The sequence below is a fragment of the Panthera tigris genome, chromosome A2 (assembly GCF_018350195.1).
Source record: "Panthera tigris isolate Pti1 chromosome A2, P.tigris_Pti1_mat1.1, whole genome shotgun sequence".
Classification (NCBI taxonomy): Eukaryota; Metazoa; Chordata; class Mammalia; order Carnivora; family Felidae; genus Panthera; species Panthera tigris.
The window spans coordinates 26245653-26266241 of record NC_056661.1 but is presented as its reverse complement, the minus strand read 5'-3'; the positions used below and the strand labels follow the sequence as shown (position 1 = coordinate 26266241).

General features: G+C 42.3%; 1 protein-coding gene across 8 annotated transcripts in view; it reads right to left on the bottom strand.

The window, feature by feature from the left end:
- PXK (PX domain containing serine/threonine kinase like) overlaps positions 1-20589 on the bottom strand; it is an 81851-nt gene that overhangs the window by 9930 nt on the left and 51332 nt on the right. For 5 of the 8 annotated variants that reach the window (XM_042979282.1, XM_042979283.1, XM_042979277.1 and 2 more), the window contains 12 exons: positions 20310-20383; positions 19673-19747; positions 16613-16717; positions 15955-16056; positions 14307-14468; positions 13754-13871; positions 12417-12495; positions 9774-9822; positions 4434-4511; positions 3814-3900; positions 3294-3363; positions 584-646 (listed from right to left, as the gene is read on the bottom strand). In XM_042979282.1, coding sequence (XP_042835216.1) covers positions 584-646; positions 3294-3363; positions 3814-3900; positions 4434-4511; positions 9774-9822; positions 12417-12495; positions 13754-13871; positions 14307-14468; positions 15955-16056; positions 16613-16717; positions 19673-19747; positions 20310-20383 — 1062 coding nt within the window. The remainder of the gene's footprint in view (positions 1-583; positions 647-3293; positions 3364-3813; positions 3901-4433; positions 4512-9773; positions 9823-12416; positions 12496-13753; positions 13872-14306; positions 14469-15954; positions 16057-16612; positions 16718-19672; positions 19748-20309; positions 20384-20589) is intronic. The other 3 variants (XM_042979284.1, XM_042979278.1, XM_042979280.1) reach the window with 1 other exon arrangement.

Genomic DNA, 20589 nt, shown 5'->3' with positions numbered 1-20589 from the left:
CTTTCTACATTTTTCAAACAAAACTCATCGTAATCTGATTTAATTCACAAAGGCAAAACAAAGGCCACAAAAATATTCCCAGGACTAAACGTGTTACAGAGCAGAACAGAGCACCAACAGTTATCGGGAAATCAGAAGTTCGGTGCTTAGGTCACTCCCACACCTGGGCATCTCACCAGTTCTGCTCTGTGACCACACAGACATTGTGGCTGGGCTCCCTGAGGAGACAGCTCTGGCAGAACAAGGCGCCTGGGCAGCAGAGCAACTGTTTTGTTCAGCTCAGCATGTACCGAGGCGAGCTCTGATCTGAGGAGCCCTGCGTGAGGCTTTTCAGCAAGAGAGCTGGCTGGAAGCAGAGGGTGGCTACTGCCTCTGAAATCAACTATTCCACTCCCTGTGAAGTCTGAATTTGGAAATCTAGACCCTCAGCTCTTCCAATTTGCAGTCCCACTGCTTTCTCTGGAGGAGGCAGGTACTGTCTGACCCCTGACACACTTGGGCCCAGGCAGGAAGAGAAAGGGCCCCATTCCTCCTCCTGCTGGGTCAGAGGATGGCAGAGGGTTACTTTGCCTCCATCACTCACCTGCTGTAGAGGGTGGAGTCGGTGATGACGGGGATGTGAGAGGTGAGCTGGCCCCAGATCCTGCTAAGAGAAAACACAGAGAAACCCTCATGGGGACAAAGAGGGACACCTAGAATCTGGCCTGAGCTGGGACCCACCATTGCCTGAGAATCTGCACGTGGCTTAGTGGGTGGGCCTTATGGTAAAAGATGAGGGGGACAGGGAATTCAGAGGCTGGAGTCACTGACCACAGGCTATCACTGCAGTGTAGGGCATGCTTCCTCCCCAGGCCACTGAAGGCTCCTTGCCACCCACTGCTCCCCACACTCTGCCTGGTTGAAAACAACTTTGAGCTGTCAACGACTTGTGCAGTTGGCTGTAGTATCTTTTCCTGACCCAGCTTCTGTCCCTGGATAATGAACGCCAAATGACAATGGCCACAAGCAATACAGGGGACAGAGAGAAACAGAGAGGGACAGAGCAGTCCAGTGGAGGCCTCTCCAAAGGAAGTGAGAGTTCCCCACAGCATCCACCTAGCAATGTTCTCTGTAGAAGTTCCATTTTATCAATTAGGTAGGGTCAGCCTATTCAGTGTGTGGGTCTCCCAGGCCTCTTCTTGGCTGAAATCCAGCAAATACCATTATTTACATTAAAACAATATGCATATTCCCCATATTCTCAAGTTCTCAGCATCTCCCCATTGCTCAGAAGTCTCCAGAGAATATCCTCCTGGCCTGACATAGAAGTGGCCCAATAAGCAGATAGAGGCTCCTACATAAGCCCTTCTGTGGCAACATGAAGGCTGTCCCCTGACACAGAGGTCCTATGGAAGGGTTAACTGAGGCTCCAGAGGTGGCTGTGATCATGTCCCTGAGAAGCCTCCAACCATCACCTCACCCACTGCCCACAGGACAGGTTGGACATGGCATGGACGCTGGGCATGAGGAAAAATGTCTGAATTAAACCGCACCTCCCTCAAGCCGAGTGGCTTTTCACTATTCGCAATATGCTCTCACCACCCTGTTTAAATATGAGAGGCGTTTTACTGAAAAAGGAGGCAAAACCCAACCCATCCTGTCTTCCCACTGCTTTGTTGTGCCAGCATAGATTTTAAAGGGGAAAAGACCAAATCTGTGATTCCAGTGGGGTCTGGAGATAATGTTTACATTTCTGCCAACTGCTACTTGGCTTTCCTGAACACCTTGAGGGTGCGGTGGGGTCTTGGAGTCCTTGGAATCTCATCTGGCTGCATCTGGCCCAGAACCTTGCAGGCAGGCCGGGCCTCGGGAAGGTGGAGGACCCTGAGCCAGGCTTTCTCTGCTTGGAAAAAATTAGTTGCCGGACAGAATGTCTGTCAGACATGCTGGTTGGAGACATGAGCTTCAGCCTAATGATGACAAAGACTGGCCCATGTCCGTTGCATCAACCATGGAGAAAAGAGACCTCCAGCTCTGGAATTACCCGCCAGCCACAGCAGCTGCTGTATCTGAGAAGCAGGCCTTCATCCTCACTGGGGCTTCCCGCCTCTCTTCCCTTCTGTGGCGGCTGAACGCTGCAGGCAGTGGTATCAGCACATTCTCCTCTCTTCCTGGAGTGGGTGACTTCCAGCCCAACTCTCCCAACTTCCAGCCCCTCCCACACTGCCTGTGATCTCTGGCTTCGGCTGGTCCGGCCTTCAGGTCCTGTGTTCCCTGGCAGCCATCTCCTCACTGACTGTGCAGAGACCTGAGAAGGCATGAGTTGGGAACACCCTCGATGTCCTCCCTTCCTTCTACTTTTAAATGTCTCTGCCTCTTCACCCAGCCCTCCTGGCTCCTACATCCCAGAAGAGATGGATGGGCTTCCTCCCTGGTGAGACTGACAGTTGGGGTCCTGCAGCTAACCTCTTGGCCTTCCAGCCCCCTACCATTCTCTCATACAACTTCAGCTTCTCTCTCTCTCTGCTTGGCCCTTCTCCTGCCTGAAAGTATATGCAGCTATCCCTGAACCTAACAAAACCTCCCCTTTCCTTGGCCCTCCGGGCTAAGCCAAAGCTGCTTCGGGTTAGATGAAGCCTTTCCTTCTCTATGTGGAACTCTACCTCGGATACATGCATAAGGTGGAAGGGGAAAAAAAAAAAGATTCAAAAAGTGCATAAGGTGGAAGAACTGGCAGTCTCCAAGGGATCATTTAATCTGGCTCTGATTTCCAAAGATGGAGACATTAAGGCCCAAGGCCAGCAGGGCTGGGCAAGGGGTCACCAGGAGTGACAGCTAGGACTGCCAGTCCAGGATAGTCCTCTCTGTACCACCACAGTCCTTCTGGAAGGATGCTTCTTGCCATCCCCACACACTGTTGAGTCCATTCCTTAACCCACATATGAGGGCACATCCTCCCACCATGTGGGGACCGAAGTACAGGGCAGGACTCAGGGTTGTTTCTGTTCATGTAGGTTCTACTGACAAACAGGAGGCCTTGTGTTGTAAGTTGGATTGGTTTTTCAACCATGGCTAATGCTCATCTTTGGTTGATCAAGTCTCACTATCAATGAGGAGGCTGTGTTACCCCATAACCTCAAAGGATTCTTCCAGCACTTGAGTCCTGTGAGCCCATGCATGTTGTCACAATCCTTCACTAGGGCAAGGTTCTTCTGTTCCCTACACTGCCCAGTCTCTGGCCACCAGAAACCAAAAACGACTCCAAGTCCTGACCTTTGGGTCCTAGGGCCCCACGATAATCTTTAACCAGTTACCTGAATTATTGGAGTTGCTATATTTTGCTGAATGCTCTTCACTGTTTTCAACAGCAGACCGTTTTGACTTCTTTAAAAATAAAAGAGAGATGGGGAAAAGTAAAGCATAAACACACCGAAGCTGAGAGTTACAATACAAATATTTTCCAGGCACAAAGTTAAACTAGCTACATACAAGGTCATATTTGACCTCATAACTTAATACAGTTAAGAAGCCACAAGCCACAAACAAAGGGGGAACAAAACCAAGAATGCTGAGTGTACTTTCTCAAGCCAGTCATTCTCCTCAATTACATTAGGCTGTAATCAGCCCAGCAAGCCAGGAAACTATATGGTCCATTTCTCTGCTGATATTATATGGCTCTTTTTTAAAAGCTGCAAACCAGTCATCTGGAACTAGTTTTAGCTTTCAAGGAGACATAGCACAAAATCTTGTCTTTAAACATGCACTATTAACCTAAGAACTTTCTTCACATGTAGTCAAGAATTCACAGAGAGAATTCAGAGACGTCAGGCTTACCTTTCGAGCTAAAATCTTTCTCTTTTTCCTCTCTTCTTCAGATCCATGGTGAGACTGAGCTCTTGTCAGTCTTCGATGCTGGTGAATCTTTAAGAGACCACAATTCACCACAAAGTAAGTATATCCTATGTTAATGAAAATCTCTAACATGTTTTGCCAAATCAAATTATTTGGATGAAAATTCCTTCCTTGCTCAGCCTGTCTGCCTCCAAGCTCGGGTCTGGATGTTTGGGAAAAGAGTATGCCAGAAGATGAAGGCCTTTTCCATTTTTCCCCGTTCCTTCCTGCCTTTCCCTCTTCTATAGAAGACAAGTGTGGCTCCTAGCACTTTTAGAGTAAGGACCACATGTGCCCCACCACCATACTGCCTGCCCCAATCAGAAATGCTGACCACCCTTTATAGGCATGCTTGTTTTCCCCATAAGCTGAGCACCTTGAGGGAAGGACTGTGAAGCATCTGGCTCTCTCACAGCATTGAGCATGGAGTCCAGTTCAGAGTGAGGATGCAAGAAATGTTTATGGATTGAACAGCCAGTCAAAAGTAAGTCACTGTGAATACTATGGCACAGGATGTGAAAACTGAAAGATGAAAAAACAATAAGGAACTACTAGCAATTTACCTGCTTCTGTTCTTCAATTAGTCTTTTTTCTATACATTCTTTGGCAATTCTCAATGCCTCTTTTAACTTTGTGGGAATCTGAAGGAAGAAAAAGTACATAATCCACTGAGTTAAATGGCCAGAGATGTTCTCAAGTCCTGGTTTTGATAAAGGAGCAGTTGGTTATCATGAAGGAGGGCATCTGGAATAAAATCAGTTACAAAATACCCACTTGAATACTATCCTGAACACCTCTGGCATCCCCATCATGATTATCTCATTACCATTTTTAAGCAATATATAAAATGCATAAATAAACATGTTTCAAGTAATTCAAGTAATACTCAATGGACTCCAAATTGCCAAAACCATCTTGAAAAAAAAAGACCAAAATTGGAGGCACCACATTTCTTGATTTCAAAATATAATAGAAAACTACACAAATCAAAATAATGTTATACAGGCTTAAAGACAGATACACAAACCAAAGAGACAGAATAGCCTAGAAATAAACCCTCATGTGTACAGTCAAATGATCTTTGACTAGGGTGCCAGAAGGGGCATAGTAGAGAAAAGACAGTATCTTCAATAAATGCTGCTGGGAAAATTGAATATCTACATGTAAAAGAATGAACCTGGACCCCTACCTTATACTATATGCAAAAATTAACTCAAAATTGGACTAACGACCTAAAAGTATAAAAGTCCTAGAACAAAACAAAAGCTTCATGACACTGGATTTGACAGTGATTTTGGACGAGACACCAAGAGCAAAGGCAAGAAAAGCAGAGACAGACAGATGGAACTTTTTAGAAACTTCTGCACATCAAAGGAAGCAATCAACAGGGTAAAAAGGAACCTATGGAATGGGAGAAAATCACTGGAAATCCTATATTTCATAAGGGATTAAGAGCCAAAATATATAAAGAACTCTTAAAACTCAACAACAACAACAAAAGCAACCCAACTAAAAAATGGATTTGTCACAAAAAAATAGATTATACTAGAATAAAGCTGAAAAAAAAAAAAAGATCAGAAAATCTAAGGGGAAAAAAATGGGTCAAGGGCCTGAAGAGACATTTCTCCAAAGGTTTACAAATGGCCAACAAGTATACGAAAAGATTAATCAACACCTCTCATCATTAGAGGGCTGCAAAAGAAAACCATGATGAGATCTCACCTCATACACATAGGATGGTCACCACCAAAACCAACAGAAAATAACGAGTGTTGGCAAGGATGTGGAAAAATCGGAGTCCCACCACACTGATGGTAGGAATGTAAAATGGTGCAGCTGCTGTGGAAGACAGCATGGAGGTTCCCAAAAAACTAAAAACGGAATTACCATACGATCCAGCAATGCCACTTCTCGGTATATATATCCAAAAGAATTGAAAGCAGGATCTTAAAAGAGATACTTGCACACCCAAGTGCATTGCAGCATTATCCACAACAGCCAAGAGGTAAAAAATGCCTAAATGTCCACCAACAGAGGAATGGCTAAACAAAATGTGGTTAAGACACACAGTGGAATAGTATTCAGCCTTTAAAAAGAAGGAAATCCTGTCACATGCTACAACATTGATGAACCTAAAGGACATGACTGAAATAAGCCAGTCACAAAAGAACAAATACTGTGTGCTTCCATTTCATATGAGTTATCTGAAATAGTCAAAGTCCTAGAAACCGAAAGTAGAATTGCATTTGCCAAGGGCTGGGGATGGGTTAACGGGGAGTTGTTTGATGGGTCTTGGGTTTCAGTTAGCAAGATAAAAACATTCCAGGCATATGTTACACAACAAATGTAAATACAGTTAACACTACTCAACTGTACACTTATAATAAAAAATAAAAAATATATACAGCTTATTGGAATGAACACACACACACACAAATTCAAGTAATTATAATATTTTAATATTTTGTAACTTCAGAGGAATTTTCTCTGTGAAAGATTTACTTTCTAAATTTCCCAAGAGTAAGCTTTTTCCTGCCAGAAGATACTCTTAACTATAGCCTGGTACCTGGTATGCTTCTGAGCCTGTCATCTCTTAATTTATTAGTTTCTCAAGCCACAAGGAGCTCAGGCCTGAGAAACAAGACACCTGGATCACATTGAACTTTTTTGTCTCTATTATTCTTTTAAAAAATGTTTGAGTAGGTAATAGGGTTCAAAATTCAAAGATATGAAAGGGTACATACACAGTAAGAAGTCTGCCACCTAGTTCTCCTTTATGGAGGCAACCAATGTCACCAGTTTCTTGTGTCTCTTTCCAGAAAAAAAGTGCACATACAAGAAATTAACCTTGGTTTTTAAAATCACATTGTCATTGCTGCACAGATGCTCTGATTCAGAGAAAGAACAAGGTCTAATAATAATCCTGGGCTGGACTTTCAGGGCTTGGAAGAACATGTTTATTTACAAGGCTGAATATATTTCCTGAGGAGTGTCAGTGAAGAAGAGAACTTAAGAGTTTTTCTTTCCTACTTCAGATCCAAATAAGCTTTTTTTGTTGGAACTCCTTGGACTGGCAAAAAACAGGACAGAGGAAAGCTTCTTCCTCTCCTGTACAATCTTCTGATCCCATTGTTTTTCCTAAATTGAATTTAATAATAGTACTACATTTTCTTTTAGAATATGGAGAGGAGAAAGAATCAGCCTTCATTCTACTGCCCAAAGCAAACTCAACCATGAGCACTGAGGAGAGCCAGGCCCTCAACCAGGCGCTCACATAGATCATCTCAGTTGACCAAGGACAATAAACAGGTGTTACTCATCAACTGTACACACTGAGTAAACATCAACTCAAAGGTTAGGCCCATAGATGACTGGATCTCAAATGGGGGTAGTCTTGCCCCCTCCTCTCTCCAGGGGACACTGGACAATTTTTGGAGACCTTTTTTATTGTCACAATGTGTGGGGTGGAAGTACTGCTCACATCTAGTGGGTACAGGCCAGCGATGTTGCTTAACCTCTGACAATGCACAGGACAGCCCCCCACAGCAAACAACTATCTGGCCCAAAATGTCAAATGTCATGTCTGAGAAAACCAGCCTCAGATTAATGGCTGGTATGAAAAAAGCACAGTAAGGCATCAACCTGAGCTTTTTCTCTCCATGATACTACACAACACTGCTACTTCCCAGGATATTTCCTTCCTGCCTTTCTCTAGACACAAGTATTCCTTTTTTTTTTTTTTTTTTTTTTTGACACAGATATTCACACATTGTATTTATATCCTGCTTTTTCCCCCTAAGCCCAAATAATCATTTTCCGTGCTACTACATGTCTTTATAAGTTTGACTTTTGGGAGTACCTAGATGGCTCAGTCAGTTAAGCGACTGGCTTTGGCTCAGGTCATGATCTCACAGCTCATGGGTTCAGGCTCCCACACTGGGTTCTGTGCTGACAGCTCAGAACCTGGAGCCTGCTTCAGATACTGTGTTTCCCTCTCTCTCTGCCCCTCCCCTGCTCATACTCTCTCTCAAAAATAAATAAACAGTAAATAAATAAATAAAATTTACTTTTATTAGATAAAAAACATTTTATTAAACAGATGTACCATAATTATTAAATTATTCCCTAATTGTAAAACATTATGATTGTTTTCAAATATTCACTATTATAAATACTGTACCTAAACTAAGTAAGCTTAGGTAAAATAAGTAAGTCATGGGTATATAATATACAGCATAGGGAATACAGTCAATAATATTTTAATACCTTTGTGTGGTAAAAGATGGCAACTAGACTTATCGTGGGGATCATTTCATAACGTATAAAAATATCGGGCGCCTAGGTGGCTCAGTCAGTTAAGCTTGACTCTTTTGGCTCAGGTCATGATCTCACAGTTGTGACATCAAGCTCTGCATTGGGTACCATGCTGACCATGGATTTTGCTCAGGATTCTGTCTCTCCCTCTCCCTCTGTCCTCCCCTGGCTTGTGCACATGTACACTCTCTCTCTCCCTCTCTCAAAATAAACATTAAAAAAAAAAAAGATTCTCCCTCTGTCCCTCTCCCCTGCTTGCACTCTCTTTAAAGAAAAAAGGAAAAAAAAATTAAAAATATCAAATCACTTTGATGTATGCAAACTAAGAGGATATGGTATGTTAACTATATGCCAATAAAAAAATATTGTACCTTCTTTTGTTCGCTTTAAAAAAGCACTAACTTGACACACAAATGGCCAACAGGTAATGAAAAGGTGCTCAACATCACTAATCATCCTGCAAATGCAAATCAAAACCACAAGAGGTATCACCTCACATCTGTTACAATGGCTATGATCAAAAAGATGAGAAAAAACTTAAAAAAATTTTAATGTTGATTTATTTTTGAGAGAGAGACAGAGTACAAGCAGGGGAGAGGCAGAGAGAGAGGGAGACACAGAATCTGAAGCAGGCTCCAGGCTCTGCGCTGTCAGCACAGAACTGACGCAGGGTTCAAACTCGTGAACCACAAGATCATGACCTGAGCCAAAGTCGGAAGCTCAACTGACTGAGTCGCCCAGGCGCCCTGAGAAATAACAACTTTTGATCAGGATGTGCAGAAAAGAGAAACCTTGTTACATTACTGGTGGAGATGTAAATTGGTACAGCCACTAGGCAAAATAGTATGGAGGTTTGTCAAAAAATTAAAAATAGAACTACCATATGATCCAGCAATTCCCCTCCTGGGTATGTATCTGAAGGAAATGAAAACACTAAATTGAAAAGATATACACTCCCATGTTCACTGCAGCATTATTTACAATAGCCAACATCTAAGCGTCCATCAACGGGTGCATGGATAAAGAAAATGGGGGTATATACAATGGAATATTACTCAACCATAAAAAAGAAGAAAGAAATCCTTCTATCTTCAACAACATGAATGGAGCTTTGTGGTATTATGCTAAGTGAAATAAGTCAGAGAAAGACAAATACCATATGATCTCACCTATATGTGGAATCTAAAAACAAAACAAAACCAAACCCAAACTCATAGAGGACAGATTGTTGACAAAGAACAGACTTGCCAGGGCTGGGGAGGGGGAAGGGGGCAGATGAAATGGGTGAAGGGGCCAAAAGGTACAAATTTCCAGTTCCAGAATGAGTAAGTCATGGGATATAATGTATAGCATGGTGAGTATTATTAATGTATTGTATAGTTGAGAGTTGCTGAGACTAAATCTTAAAAGTTCTCACCACAAGAAAACTATGTATAGCGATAGATGTTAACTAGGGTTGGTGATCATTTCATAATGTACACAAATATCGAATCATCATGTTCTACCTCAGTAATTTTTTTTAAAAGCACGAAGTTTCAAAATCAACTCATATATGTCACAAACCAAAAAAATGATACGATTTGCTTTACCTTAAACTGTGGCTTTTCAGAAGTGGTTAGTAAAACATCACTGAATAACCTGTAAAGAAAAGAAATAAAAAAAAGTTTTCATAAGCCAGGTGTCCTCTCAGATCAAAATGGAATGAGACATCTTTAGCCCATGAGGTTCCCACCACATCTCTTGGCCCTGGCCCAATCTACCAGTTTGTTCATGCTTATCAACAAACTCAAAGGAGTTTACAGGCCACCCAGGCTGACCTCGGAAAAACCTCAGAACCTCCTCCCCCACCCCCGCTGCCCCTATTCCCTAATATTAGAGGGGCTATACCAGGAAGAGACTGGGTCAGCCCTGTACTGAAGGTTATTTCCCCACCTGTGGGACAGAAGACGTCTCCTGCTATACAGCAAAGCAATAATGCTTTTAAAAAATCAGTTTTGCAAATCCTTATATTATTATTTCATTATATTACTATATTTATTATATTGCAAATAATGTACACAGTAGATATTGCTAAACAGAAGAACCAATCTCCCACACCCGCCCCCGCCTTTTTTTAAAAACTAGAGGAGGATAAAACTCTTTCTCTCTCCCCCTTTCCTTCTTTCCCCTGTTTACTCTCTCCCTAAAAATAAAATAAATAAGTCTTTTTAAAATATTGTGTTACTAAAAACAACAGCATGAGGAATTCTGAACTGCTTTGACTAAAACAGTTGGGAGAATTTAAATGGCTGCTTGGATAGTGCCCAAATGGCTGTACGTGATTCTTTCCTTGAGGAGTCTCCCCTTTTCTAAAAAACAGGAAGTATGTCACAAGTAGAAATGACACCGTTAACTTTTCCCCACAGTGCTCCTGGGTGGCTCTGGAGGTGGAGACATAACTCTCCTGTCCAGGCCACAGGTCCATTTACTTCCAGAAAACATGTTTTAACTGAACACAGCTCACGCGTCTTCATATATTCAAGTATTCTTCGCAAGGCTGAAGGCCACACGGTAGAAAGACTTAAGTGAGGAAAAAACAATTTGGATTCACTTTAGCACTGGAAGACGGGGTGGAGAATGGAAGAGCTTTGGGGGGCGGAAGGGGGGGCTGCAAATGCAAATCCAAGTAAATCAACATGGATACGGGCTGTTCCCTAACCACAAATGCATTTTCCTCTACCAGTTTGTGTGAAAATTATTTTATTTCCCTAACTGGATCTATTCTTCTGTATTCACATTGCTGTTAAAGGAGGATGCTTGGGAGAGGGACATGCCAGTGTCAGCAGAACTTTAATATGTCACATCCTCAGGGCAAGGGCTTGGGCTGCTTGCCTCAGCACCAGCTTCCTTGGGGCCTAGGACGGCACCTGGGCTATAGCAGACCCTCTCTAAACACGAGGAACCTGAACTTACCACAACCTCCTCTGAGTTCTGGCTGTATGCACTTCCAGCTAAGTCCTGCCCTGTTCCCCACATTATTGTTTCCTGAGTACATGTGTTCTACAGCAAGCTGGTACAGACAAAGCACTGGGCACACTGCATGGCATGTCATGTTCACAAAAGATAAGCTGAACCAGTATTAATCATATGGGGGGCTCAGTCAGTTAAACGTCCGACTCTTGATTTCAGCTCAGGACATGACCTCACAGTTCATGGGTTCAAGCCCCAAGTCGGGCTCCGAGCTGACAAGGTTGAACTTGCTTGGGATTCTCTCTCTCTTTCTCTGCCCCTCTCCTACTCACATGTTCTCTCTCTTTCACTCTCAAAATAAATAAATCAACTTTAAAAAAAAGAAAAAGAAAAAGAGAGAGAGCTCCTTTAAAAATAAAATAAAATAAAAAGCACTTATTAAGTACCTGGCACTTTATTAGGAATCATCTCATTAAATCCTCCCAATAACCTTCTGAGGTGGGTCCTATTATCATCCTCATTTTACAGATAAGGAAACTCAGCTTCTAGGCAGGAAACCTGCCGAAGGTCACCCAGGTAGAAGTGGTGAAGTTAGGTCCACCCCCATAACCCTTAGAGGTTATGTCTAAGCCTCAGACACATTCTACTTAACCACCTGCTGCCTCTCTAAGAAGGGATAGAAAATATACTGAGAGGCAAGGCCCCAAAGTACTATTTCAATTATCTTGCTTAACTATTCATAACCCAGTTTAAGGGAGAATGCCTTCTGAGCTCTAAGCCCCTAGCACAAGGTCTGGTACATGTCAGATGTTTAATAAATGTTACTCAGGGAGCAAAGGAACAAACAAGTGCATGGGAGGCAAGAAATGTGCTACCCTCCTCTTAGAGTTGGATCCACTGAGGCCTATGACTTGTGAACCAGTCACAGCTGAGGGCCAACTGGTGTGCTGAAACAGGGCCATAAAGGACAGCGCTCGAGCAAGCCCTCTGTCAGGATTTCCTAGGTGGGGGGATGCCATGTGTACACACACACGATGCTAACACCGACAGGGAGAGACACGTGTGAGAGTGTGGACATGAAATCAGAGCCATCAGACTACGGTAGCAGAGAGGTCACGAGGAAAGGTCATGATATCATGCTGCAAGTGACCAACAGCAAGCAGGTCACTCTAACTCTGCAAGGACCACGATTGGGTATTTACTATGGTACCAAGCACCTGGGTTAGTAGGCTGGCGTTCGACACAGTTATGAAGATTACAACCAAGGCATATGATTGACTTACGGCATCTGTAAGAGCCGGGAGACGGTAGGCATGCCATTTTTACAGGCTTCACAAGACAGCGTAGACTCCAACACGGCCACTTGAAATGAACAGATACACATTTTAGTTCCACAGAACATGCTGGCAAATCCACTTGGTGATGAAAAGTTTGACACCACTTCGCAACAACTGTCTGCAGGCTGATCAGGATGGTGTCAAAACTCTTCACGCACAGACAGATGGCATACACGGGGGAGGGGGATGTTGGCACCATGGATGTTACCGATGACTCAAAATAAATGGTTCAGAAACCACATGCTGACAGAAAGCTAAATATATCTCAAAGATAATTGGAGGAAGGACTCAAGATATCATTCATAAAAGTGTTTGCTCTCTTAAAAGAGAAGTAAACACCAAACAGAAAATTCTGAACTTGAAAGACATTTTGCTGCTTGTGTGCCTTTAATCAAAACCAGCACACAAAATGCCAACTGTTGATACCTCATCATCCAACACCTTGGATGATATATAAACAAAAGCAGCCAGACTTTTCTACTCACAGGTCACTGTTGAGTTTCAGCTGTTCAAACTCAACACAAAGTCGTCTCAGGGCCTGTTCTTTTGAGCCACCTCATTTGACACAGAACTAGCACTTGGTGGAGGCTTAGCTTGCAGATCTTGAAGACTTGGGGGTCCAGTAGCTACCCTGCCCTCCCTTCTCAGTGCTCTAGCAGTGAGTTCTGAGCTGGCTGTGGAGGGCATGAAAGGGTCCCTGGATGAGTGTGCATCAGTTCCTACATCCCTCTACCAAAGGTGTCTCCCACCTGGCCTCGGACTCTCCTCGGTCCCCTCAGTAATGCTGGAAGAACTCCTGGATCCAATTTTCCAGGCATCTGTCTACCTGCCTACCCCTCCTCACGCTCGTCCTGCCAGGCTTTTATTTATAAGAGGTCCAGCCCCTGGTTCTCTTGTTCCCTGCAGGTCCCACTTCGGCCTCAGTCTGGCTCCCAACACCTGCCCGAGTCGAAAGGCTGCCTTCAATTTGCCTGCTCCTGGTTTCTGCTTTTCTATCAGACTCAGTCCAGCCATACTTCTTTTTACAACCTACTTTCAAAATTCTAAAAACAGTTACAAAACATCTCCTGAGGTTTCAGATAGCCTGACAAATGGACAAGCCATCTGAATTTTTAGTGAAGTGCATGTAAATAAATTGCTCAGACTTTGTTGAATTTTAAATTGGATTTGATTGACTGTGGAGCATGCCAACTTCCTCTGGGTCCTTCCTGGACTCTGGAAAGGGGGTGAGTAACTCTGCAGACTACCAGGGCCCAGAAGACTCCTTCAAACCCCATACTAACCCACAGCCATAGACGGTGCAGGAGGGAAGGAGTCTACAGGCACTGAGTCTGGCGGTCGTCCATAAGTCATTTCATACAGTAAGTGGCCAAAGCAGTGGACGTCCACACTTTCCAATGTCTGTGGAAGACAAGACAGCAGCAGCGTGGTGATCCTTCAGTTTGGGTTTGTGAATTCCAATGCTCCTTTCCTACACTTCCACTGAGAAACATGGCCCAGGGGCAACTCCACCCACAACTGGTAGTGAAAACACAACTCCAAAGCCTTTTGCAAAAGCTCACAAGGCATTACTTTGACTCAAGATCTTGGTCCTACTCTCCACTGTTTTCCAGTCAGTGATTCTACATCTCTCCGTGTCCCATCTACCATTTCAACAAGGCTCTTGGAGGTACAGTGATGCTCTGTAGGAAGAAGAGGGCTAAGAGGCATGGCCTACCCTGCCTGTACCTCTCACTGCTTAGTGCATATTTCTTACATGCGCAGATCATGGGTCCTGCATGGGGGCAATTTAGACCAAAAAATGAACTTGCTGTTTTGTTACTTTTAGCAACTTACATTGATTTTCCTGAACTGTGAGAAATAGGATCGGTAGAAGGAAGGAAGGCCCAATAAAGAATTCTCAAGGTCTAGCAGCCGACAAGTGTCACCATCTAGCATCACATTGGAGGCATGCAGATGCCCATAAGGGAATCCCTTGTCATGTAGAAACTTCAGTACCTATTAAAAAATATGTATAGGTTACATTTTCTCCCCCAATTCATTCAGCTATGAGACAGGTTAAATTTGTATTTTAAGTCAATACATTGTGAAACAAAACCAAAGAGGTCACTGAGGAGATTCCTAAAGAAAAATGCCACTTCCATCCATTTCTTTGGAGAAGGCGATGATGCTGAATGCTTTCCAGCTATGAGACACAACAATAAGCTCCCTCATTTCCAAACAACAGAGGAGCAGTCTGCATATACTTGGGGTTAACACCTTTGGTGCCAAAAAGCTCTACTTTAAGCACTTTCTGATCTCAACGGGCCAGCTCTTTTCAGGCCACAGTCTTGATCCTCCTGCACAGATGAGTAAAGCTATCATGTCAGGGCATCGGCCAAAGTTATTCAGGAAAAGAGGCTGAGCTGAAGACATCTCTAGACCAATCTCTTCTCAGAATATACTGGGCTGTTTATTAACAGAAACATATGACCGGCTTCCACAGAAAGAAGCAAACTTTTCCTGCCATTTAATAAACAGTGGCTCATCCAGTAATCCAGATCCCTAGATAAACCCCCACAAAGACCTTGTGAACTAGAGCAGTGCTAGCCAAAGGGGGTGCCCAGGGCAATCTACTAAGGACTAGAAGAAAATGATACAACTTCTCCCTTTTCTCTTTCTTTCTTTTTCTTCCTTCCTTCCTTCCTTCCTTCCTTCCTTCCTTCCTTCCTTCCTTCCTTCCTTCCTTTGGAGCACGCACGCATGTCAGCAGGGTTGGGGCAGAGAGAGGGAGAGAGAAAGAATCCCAAGCAGGCTCTGTACTGTCACCATGGAGCCTGACACAGGGTTCAAACCCACAAACTGTGAGATCATGACCTGAGCCAAAATCAAGAGTCGGACCACTGAGCCACTCAGGTGCCACTTTAACTTCTCCTTCTTCTTGTTTTGTTTTTAATCTCCTTCTTTCCTAACTTATAATGTACAACATATATTAGTAGTAGGGTACGCATATAATAGTTAAATATATGTAACATCGGCAGGGGGTGGGGTGGGGTTATGTTTAAATTATTTTCACTAATAGGGTCTCACAATCCAAGGAGCCTGGAGAATACTGATGTAGAAAGAAAACGGGAAAGCCTTTTCATGCTAGTTACACTTATGCAAGGGAGCCATACGGTTACATATTGACAAAACAAAACCAACAATATTGGCACAAAGATAAAGATCAACCAAACATAACACAAAAGTTGGTATCTGCACAGTAAAGTTCTTAAAAATCAGACACTAAATTCCAATAGCTAAGCTTTGGTAATTTTGTAGATCTAAACTGCTGTCTTAGGTCTCAAATATTTGCTTTTTGGGATAAAATGGGACAATGCCATCAGTTTATAAGTGATCAGACAACTTAAACTATTTTGGATGTTGCCTAAGAACTTTCCCAAAAGAATACAGTCAACTGGATGAAATTCCAATGCAGCTTAAACAAATATTAAATACCTCTTACCTCTAATATTTGCCGCCCATATGTTTTTATTTGCTGGAGTTCAAGGCCCTGGATCTTCTTAGGGTTGCAGTACTTCTTTAGGAATGGGTCTTTTGGTTTTGCCTTTGGAAAAGAACAAAGAGCACATAAGAAAGCAGCAGAGGGTTTACATTCTGCACACAGCCTCCTGGAACAGGGAGGAGTCTGAGCAGCTGGTGGTGCCTGATGAGATCAAATCACAGGAGGTGGTTTTTTAAAATACAAGGGTCTGTACAGTTGATAGAAAGAAGCTGACCTGGGTTCCATCCCTTCTCTAGTCCAGTGAAGATCAAACAGGTCTTGACCTTGGCAGACCCCAAAGTCCTATTTTCCAACTTTCCTGAGATACTGCAGTATTGCTTTCTTAAGTGAAAGACACAAACTTCAAAACTGACCTAAGAAAGCAGCCTACAATGTAATGGACCTAAGCATTGTGTGTCCAACCTTCTTCCATGTGGGGAAAGGAATGCTCTACCAGACTGGGCAGTTTTATTGCTAAAGTCAAAATAGATTCCAAATAAAATCAAAATTAAAATAAAGCCCCCAGGGCCTAACTTCTGGAAACTTAAAGCTCAAGTATCAACAACAGGTTCTGAAGGGACTTGAGAACGTCCTTATGATCATGAACTTGCACAAGTACCTTGTAGATCAGGTCCTTCAAAGTTCCTTTTTCATTAAACATCCTAATAAGCAATGCTGAGGATTCATTAGCTGTGGCAAAGGTGACCCGATAGATGTAAGGGTGCTGCCAAAACAAGAAAGAAATTCACGATTATTCACATCAGTGTCTAGGTCCTTTGAGATAAGAATCTGGTTACATAGAGACAAGTACCATTTCAGCTGTGTAGTTGCACATAAATGTGGGGATGTCCCTGAACACATGGCATTTTCCTACAAGATGATCAACTAGCACCTCGTTCTTTATTTTTTTAAATGTTTATTTATTTGGAGAGAGACAGAGCGTGAGGGGAGAGGGGCAGAGAGAGGGGGAGAGTGAAAATCCCAAGCAGGCTCCCCGCTGTCAGCACGGAGTCCCATGCAGGGCTCGATCTCACCCCAAGCCGAAATCAAGAGTCAGACGCTTAAGCGACTGAGCCACCCGGGTGCACCTGATTCTTTAGATAAGAGAAGGAACATAAACAAAGGGAGGTGGCTAACCGGCACGGTGAGCTCTACATGTGAAGGTATCTGCCTGGGTATGCACATTCTCAGAACCCAGGCAAAAGGGTGGAAGAAAGAGAAAGTCTGAGTTTGGGGGACAGTGGTTTTAATATTCTGCTGCTGTAAACTGGTAAAGACTATAGCCAAATCCTAGAACAGCCAAGTGAGGACCAGGGTAAATGTGTCTTTATTCACAGCTTTGCCTAACATTTCACACTGCTGTTCGGTACCACGCCAGGGAATGTAAAAGCCAGAAAACAAGCAAAAGCAGCATCCTTTGGCATCTTAAGCCCTTATCAAAAGCAGCTTGCAAGAATCTTCCAATCCTTCTACTGGAGTGTGCAATATGACGATTCACAGGGTATTCCTGAGATGGGGACACTGAGTCAACCAAGTGGGGTGAAGAGTGAGACAAATTATTTAATGACTGAAAGGAAAGTCCTCGTATGACCTGGAATTTTGGTTACATGAACAAAGTGGCTTCAGACAGATATTACAATATCCATTAGCTCAAAGGAATAACATTAAAATTTAAACCCTTAGGAGCTGAGCTGTGCAAGGAATCAGGAGGCAGGGGTTGAGTGGGGTGGGGATGGAAGGGTGTGTCCAAAAAATACAGTAACTGATCATGAAGTTTCTCCTGATCATCACATCAAAATGATTGATGTTGACATTCTAACAGCTTTATTGAAATATAACTGCACATACCATTAAAATTCATCTATTTACAGTGCACAAGTCAATGGTTTTCAGTATATTCAGAGCTGTACAAACTACCACACAACCTAATTTTAGAACATTTTCATCACCCCAAAAAGGAACCCAATGAATAAAATAAAAATCTTTGAGTCCATACGATATAAACAGAGGGGAGAATAGGAAGCTCTTCCTTAGAGTGCCAACTCATAAACCTAAGAAGAATGATGAAGTTGGAAAATCTCAATGAGGCTAAAACTAGTGGATTTGGTAACAACAGGATATTTATACAGTCTCAAAATATCTCCTTTATTAATTCTTATCATCTTATGAAAATAATTAAGGATGGGTACAAATGTTTAGCCTGAATTGTTCACTGTGGCTTTTTTTTTTTAAATAAGAACAAAAAACTGGAAGTGGTCCAAATGTCTAGTATAAGATTAGCTGAATAAACTGAAGTAAAGCCAACGACAATTCTATGGAGCCAGAATAATGATGTTATACTACATGTATTCAACATAAAAGATGCGCATGGTATACCATTAACCAAAAAATCAGGTTTTAAAATAATATGTATTTAATTTTTCAAAAATAACCATATAAAGCTCTAGAAAAGCAACAACTACACATTTTGGTTCATGCTTCTGGTTGGTTGGGATTACAAGTGAGTTTTATTTTATTTTTGCTTTTCCATGTTTTCTCACTTTCCACAATTTTAACATGCACCACTTATCTGTACTACCTCCTTTTAAAAAACCACAACCATTAAAAGAAATTTGGAGGGGCGTCTGGGTGGCTCAGTTGGTTAAGTGTCCAACTTCGGCTCAAGTCGTCGTGATCTCACAGTTCATGGGTTCAAGCCCTGCCTGAGGCTCTGTGCTGACAGCTCAGAGCCTAGAGCCTGCTTCGGATTCTGTGACTCCATCTCTCCCTCTGCCCCTCCCCTGTTCGTGTACTTGTTCCCTAAATAATTAAATAAATAAATAAATAAATAAATAAATAAATGTTGAAAACCAAAATTAAAAAAAAAAAAATGGAATTGAATGCTGAGAGCCTGTGTCACACAACTAATCGCACTCAAAGACCACAGCATTTTTCTTGGCTACATATCACACTTCATTAAATGCTTGGTTTTGCTAGCCTGACAAGACCTTCTATCTTCAAAAACGAGCTTGCCAACCCAACTAGACAGGTCAGCATAATTGTGCTCATGAATGACTCAGTCTAGGGTCCTACATCCTCATGCAGACCACAGATAAAGAACATCAATACTAACTCAATTTTCTGGCCAGATTAGTCTTTTCCTGAAGACATTCTGCATATATTCTGAAACATATTGATGTGTTTTTTTCCACTAAAGGCCTTGGATCAAAATGTACATTAGCATAAACAATACCAGGCACTCCTAAAGGCCAACTATTTGGCCTGTGAGAATAGTGACTCAGACAGCAAAAGAGCTCTTGTGCTTCCCCGTACCCAGCCTATCTAAATCTATATTAGTTCTGTTTTCTCAGGCTAGAAACAGATCTTTCAATTCCATGGATATAAACATCCTCATTAAGAACAAAGTGGGTGCTTTCCTACTCTGACATTTGTTTAAAACACACATAACCATTTAAATTATCATGTTTCATGGTTTGTGTAGATGTCACGAATGCCATTTAAATGGCCTCTGAACTATGGGAGTAGCCCTGAACAATTTCAGTCTGAACTAAAATCCACTCTACCTCTCCATTCCGTTGAGCCTACAGAGTATTTCCAGCTCGTCTGTCCATGGTCACCTACAAGAAAACACTGTGAATCTGTCATCAGTACGCAGAATAATAGAAGGGCTTGTACTCACCAAACAGGAAGGTAGAAGTTTGATTAGACACTGAAAATCTTTATCTGACAGATACTTGTCGGGACCAAGGTCAGCCTGAAAACACGGGGGGAAATATTAGGGTGTTGCCTTAGTAATCAAAAGAAAAATTCCTTGTTACTCTTTCCCTTTTTTCATTTGCCCAAATATATGACTGTAAACCAAAGATGAAAACCACACTAAGTTTTGTTGCCTCAAGGCTTTTCTGGAGAGGTAGAATATAAACATATATGTACCAGGATTTAACTACACTCTTACCAAATTCCATTAACCAAATCACTAGAACTCCCAAAGTGAGAGATATAACATAAAGTAATGTTCAAGTATGTCTTCCTTAAAACAAACTGCAAAATTGCCAATCCTAAAGAGGCTCCAGAAGTATTTTAAGCTGTTCCTGTTTCTTTCCAGATGTTTACTAGTTGATCAGATAATATCACATCCATATAACCAAATGAATAAGCAAAGTGACTCAAAATGACTCTCTTTTGTTGTGGGACTGAAGAGGCCTTATACATCATTCAGGAGCACAGTACAGTTTCTTAATTCTCTTTTCCAATATCTGCTTTCATAAACCCAGCTAATGTCCCTGAAATGAGACTGAAGCAAAAAACCAGCTTACCCAGCTTAACACTAGCCGTTCCTTTGGCTGATTTTTAATCTTCATCAAGAAATATTTCTTCCTTATTCTCCAACCTGCCATAAAAGCAGAGATGTATTTATAGCATATCATTTTTACACCAACAGAAATATCATCAACTAAAGAATAATAAAACTTAAGTTTGGTAATACTATCCACAGTAACACAGGCACCAGCAAAATGACCATTTGGTAATGTTGACATGGGAAAGACTGTACTTAAGAAAAGCAAAACAAAACAAAAAGTCCAGAAACCCCACCAA